Here is a 5,251-nt window from a genome sequence, read left to right on the forward strand (position 1 = left end):
GTAACTAAGTAATTAATTACTTTTGAAAATAAGTAATCAGTAAAGTAATGGGATTACTTTTGGGGGACGTAATCAGTAATTAGTTACTGATTACTTTTTTCAAGTAACTTGACCAACACTGCATACAAGTCACAGCAGGACTGGTCTTAATTAGAATAAATAATTTCATCCATCGGTTTTAATTTGTAATAAATGAGCATTTTACTTGTTTTATAACAAAATCTACATCACAGGGAAATGTGATGTCACAGTAGCTGTTGCAGGAGGGACAATCATCCAGACAAGTAAACAATGAGTTACAAACATGAAGCAGCAGCTCAGGATGTGTGCTGTGAGGCATCGAAGTGTTAGAGGAGATCGTGAAGTCCTTTCAGCTGCTTGTCCTGTTTCTTCCAGCTTCGCTGCGCTCAGCGACATCAAATTTCAAAATCGATGGGAGAGGGCCGAGATGAGGAGGAGAGCCTTTCTGTTGTTCTACTACCTTCTGCGTTCCCCCTTCTATGACAAATACTCTGAGTAAGTATCTGTGGTTAAGTGGTGTTTTCAGCGGTTTTATATCGTCTTCTGAAAAGTGTTAAAATTAGGATGACATAAATAATTGTACAATCTGTAGAAAATAGTACTGTGCAAAAGTCTAGACTAACGGTTATTTATGCTTTTTAAAAGTCTTACGAAAAATGTCTTTAGACATGAGCTGTTTTGTTTGTTTGTAAGCAGAATCATTTAACAAAAAGAAGTCCAAAGAAAACCTTTGGAACGTTCATCAAGAGAAACCTAAAAACGAAGAAAGTTGAGGCTGTGTTGAAAAATAAATTTGGTCATACCAAATATTAACCTTCGAGCTCGTTAGAACGGCAGAATCCAGAGGTTATACCGTTTCAGGAAGGTTTCCTAAATGTAAAGAAACCTCCCAATGGTTTCTGCTGCTCTGGGGGACCGTGGGTGGGTCCTCTGGGCCTGTGTGGGCTATGACCTCCTCTTGGTGCTGGTCGTGTAGGCTGGGACGAGAGGGTGCAGGTTAGATGGAATTGAGGCATTGGGGCAAGACTGGCGTGGGGAGATCCTGGTGGTTGGCTCTGTGCTGTCGGCCCTCTCTTTTCCTTTTTCACTCCTACTGTGTCTGTCCTGTCTGGTCCTCTGTGGTATTTAAGGGTGGAGTTTGGTGCGTGTACCCCTCCTGGCGTCTTCATTGGGGATGGCATGCAATGAAGGGGTATCGCTTGTATCAAGGCTTTGTATTGGGCGTTACAGGGCGTTGAGGCGGTGATGGATGGTGGGGGTGTTGTAGCTGGGGGATGGGTGGGGCCTGATGGGTCCTGCCGGCCTGGTTTAGTGGGGCTTTGGGCTGGGTGAGCTGCAGTTGGGTGACCTAGTTCATTACAAGGCCCGGATGTATAGGGGCCTCCCTCCCCCTGCACTAAGGATGTATCAGACAAATACAGGTGACAGATGTCCTAAACTGGAGCTGGTGGTACATATTAGACGAGGTTTGCTTCGTGTTTCATCTACAGGAGCAGGAAGCCTGTCAGTACCTTCCTGAAGCCACCCACCTCCCCAAATAAAAGGAGTGGCTGGTGACTTTTGCACAGTATTGTAATTCTTGTTCCTTCACTGGTCTTTTAACAGTGTTACTTTTTACTCCTTCATGTGCAGGGAAAAGATTCTGTTCCTGCTCAGACTTTTGGCTGATCATGTTCCAGGAGTCGGGCTTGTGGCACGTAAGTAGAACCGTGTGCTCATTCTTCATGCACGGTGTTGCCTTGCGTTGCTGTAACGGTCGAGAATTTAGACGTCTTAAAGCTGTTTGTAGAGCAACTGAAATTGTGACTTTAAAAAATAGCAGCTTTTGAAAATTGAATGCATTTCTACTTCGTAATGCGTACTGTAAACATTTGTGCGTGTGAGAGAGAAATGAGACTGTCACCTGAAATTGCCTAAAATAATCAGGTGAAATGATTTCTTTAATTTGAAACAGACGAAATGAGTTTAGAGGGTTCGTACGGGTGCTTGAAATCCTTGAAAATGCTTAGATTTTATTAACTTGGTGTCTTTGGCAACAGCTTAGGGGGAATAATAGCAATATGACAGACTGATCCATATGGGCAGTTCCTCGGCTTTCATTCAAAGTCTGTTTATCGTGAGCACCGACACATTAAACAACTTAAACATTATGAATGGCTTCAAGCTCACACTGAGGCCTGTGGGGCTCTATCAGCCACGGAGACGACAGACACATGTATATGTGTTTTTTGTATATGAATATTTCATATTTCAAGGCTGCCTGTTTAAGGGAGAATACATTATTATTTGACATAATTCTATGACAGGTGATGGACTGAATAAATAGATTTTAGGTCGATGTTTGTGCGTTCTTAAAGTCTTATATGTTGAACTGAACTGAGTGTGTCATGTGTTCAAAGCCTCCCGTCAGTGCTGTTCTCCATGCCTGTCTTACTGTGCACGGTGTTATTAGCACAAACACTTTAAAGCTGATCATTTAGGACTGTAACAATAATCCAGAGAGCAATGTAGTCAAACATCTCACAGTTAGTTTTGAATGAATGAACTTCACATTTGCACATATTAATTTTTAAGTGAATGTGTGTTTTAAGTTTATATGAAGTGTGCTGGAAAAGCTTGAAAATGGACCTTGAAAGTGCTTAAACAGTGCTTGAATTTGACCCTGAAAAAGGTGTATGAACCTTGAGTTAACATGTGGGAGAATCCACTTCATTTGAAAGTCACGTGAATGTGCATCGACACTAAAAATCCAGTAACATCCACTGAAACGGCATTATCATATCTATCTTCTTCTCTCGGCTTCTCCATTTAGAGGTTGCCACAGATGATCCATCTGACTTTATCTCTAATACCATCTTCTCTCAAAAACCACTGTAATCACATTATCATATATATATGTTTTCTTCTTTCAGCTGCTTTCTTTAGAGGTTGTCCTCAGTTTTGTTTCTAATACTGTAAAGTTTTATCAGATGTTACTTTTCACAGGTGATGCCTGCGATACATTATTACAGTGTTATACATATATGATAATTCACTTTTATTTGTTCTTTTTTTCTAAAACGTACCGTCACATTACTTATCACAGGCAGAGTTTATTATTAAGAAAGAGTCCCGAGGAGCGCAGTCCCTCGCGCTCCCAGGCCTGTTTTTAAATGTCTTTTTTAATTATATTGCTGCAGCTCAAAGTCTTCTCTTCACAGTTGAGACTGAGACTTTCTTACTACGACCTCTGTTAAGCTGCGATGAAGCTGTTGTGCTGAGAGCCGCCGATCACACAGAAACGTGTCCTCTGATCCAGTCGTGTCTTTGGGTCTGCACTTCCTGTCAGTTTGTTTCTGAGTGCAGGGGGAGGAAACTGGACTCACTGACACCTTGACTTTCTTTGCAGTTTCTCTGTCGGACAGACCTGAGAGTTATGATGGTCTGGCTCTCTTCCATTACTAATTGCCCTTTTCTCTGCATTTTTGTAGCAACACACTCCTTCCTGCATATATACATGTACATATATATGGATACATGGAGAGAGATCTTTTTCTTTTCTTGTTTTTTTGGCACTGTTGTTCCACCATATGATACATGATTTCATGAACTATTAGTGCTGGGTTTGATTGTGTTGTCTGTGTGTTCAGGTCCTCTGATGGGTTATCTCCCCACCTGGCAGAAGATCTACTTCTACAACTGGGGCTAAAACCTGCACTCGGATCTTTGACGTTTGCTAATCAGCTGGAGAAACTGCACAAAGGACCCATCAGTTGCCAGGATGGAACAGAGACACAGACTCTTGCAATAATTCCTCAGAAATCAGATAAAATGATTGGAAATGACTGGCCTGCAGTGAGGGACAAAAATGAAATCATTACAGTTCTAATTAAAACCCCAGCGCTCAGCAAGTTTTTTGGTACACAAAATATGTCCTAAATCTTTGCAGTGTAGACACACTACGAGCCTGATTTATAGCAGAATCTCTTTGTGAACTCCGCCCATCATTGCACTGCTTTATCTGTCAATAACAGATGATGTATTTCAGCAGCTCGCTGCAGAGAGGAAGGTGGACCCATGTAAATACAGTGAGCCTACACGTTATACAGGTTAAAGCAAAGCATGTCTTCATAATACATGAACTCAACACAATTGCTCTCATTTGCTGACAGTCTGCATGCACAAATATCATTTGTTATTATTGTTCTTGCTTTTTGGTAATTTATAGATTTCCAAATGCTCAAAATTACAGTTGAATAACCGACTGACAGGTTAGTCTGAGGTTAGCTGCATTTTTTCCTGTTTCTTCTGGTCTTTTCCTTTTTTTCTAATCAACATTAAAATCCCAAATCTAAATTATTCCAGCTTTTTTTTTTAAAAACAAAAAAACAAACACTGAAGCAACACTTTGGAAGAAAACCACAGATGATAAATTCAGCAGGTTTTTCTTTTTGTGGAAAGCAAAAAAAAAGTCAACCCTGTTGTAATTAGGTGAAATGTGGATGATAAATTACATGGATAGATATCAGTTGAACAGTGATGAAATTTGATTATTTATAACATTTGAATCAAACTGTGATTAATAGTCAGCTAACAAACGTACGCTAAGGATGAGCTGAAGCAACAGTAGTTTAGAAACTATTATAAGGCTTAGAGCTTGTAATACAACAGCGTAAACCTTGCATTGAACAACAGGCGTCTGTTCTGGTCATTCTTCAGATTTTCCACAAACAGAATGGATTCATATCCACAGTACAGTAATCATGTTCCCACCAAACAACCTCCAGGGCTGGAAGATGGGAGCTAAATCACTTGTACCAGAACCAGTTCACTTTAATTCAGGTTTATTTATATAGCACCAACTCACCTGAGAGTGTTTGATACTGAAGCACCTACAATGTTAGACAGTTCAATCACACAGCTCCCTATGAGAAAGTGTTGGGTGAGGAAGGAAGTACTCAGTTTTAACTGGAAGACACCAACAGCAGAACCAGGCTGTCCAGTCCAAACTGCATGTTTACAGCCTGCAGCACAGTTTGAGTTGCCGGACTGAAATAGGCTGACTTCAATTTCTTTGCATTAAAATCTGTGGGGCGTCCCCACTTTTTTTCCACTTTTGGATCATTTTCATTTCAAGTCTGCTTTTATATAAAAATGTGTGAATGTTGCACAGAGTAAAATCTAGTACGGCAGCAACCACAGGTTTCGCTTTGGGTGTTTGTGAGAAAGTTGACGTCAGTGAAAACAAAGC

At 40.6% G+C, this 5,251-nt stretch overlaps 1 protein-coding gene across 1 annotated transcript in view; it reads left to right on the top strand.

Annotated features, from left to right (window-relative positions):
- The window catches only part of pex16 (peroxisomal biogenesis factor 16), an 11,465-nt gene extending 6,771 nt beyond the window's left edge, over positions 1–4,694 (top strand). Inside the window, exons 10-12 of the mRNA XM_005747573.1 lie at positions 397–516; positions 1,654–1,718; positions 3,651–4,694. Of these exons, the coding sequence (XP_005747630.1) occupies positions 397–516; positions 1,654–1,718; positions 3,651–3,709 (244 nt within the window). The 3' untranslated portion in view covers positions 3,710–4,694. The remainder of the gene's footprint in view (positions 1–396; positions 517–1,653; positions 1,719–3,650) is intronic.
- The last annotated feature ends 557 nt before the right edge of the window (positions 4,695–5,251 follow it).

Source organism: Pundamilia nyererei, unplaced genomic scaffold, assembly GCF_000239375.1.
Source record: "Pundamilia nyererei isolate P.nyererei 1_Seehausen unplaced genomic scaffold, PunNye1.0 scaffold00200, whole genome shotgun sequence".
NCBI classification, from domain to species: Eukaryota; Metazoa; Chordata; class Actinopteri; order Cichliformes; family Cichlidae; genus Pundamilia; species Pundamilia nyererei.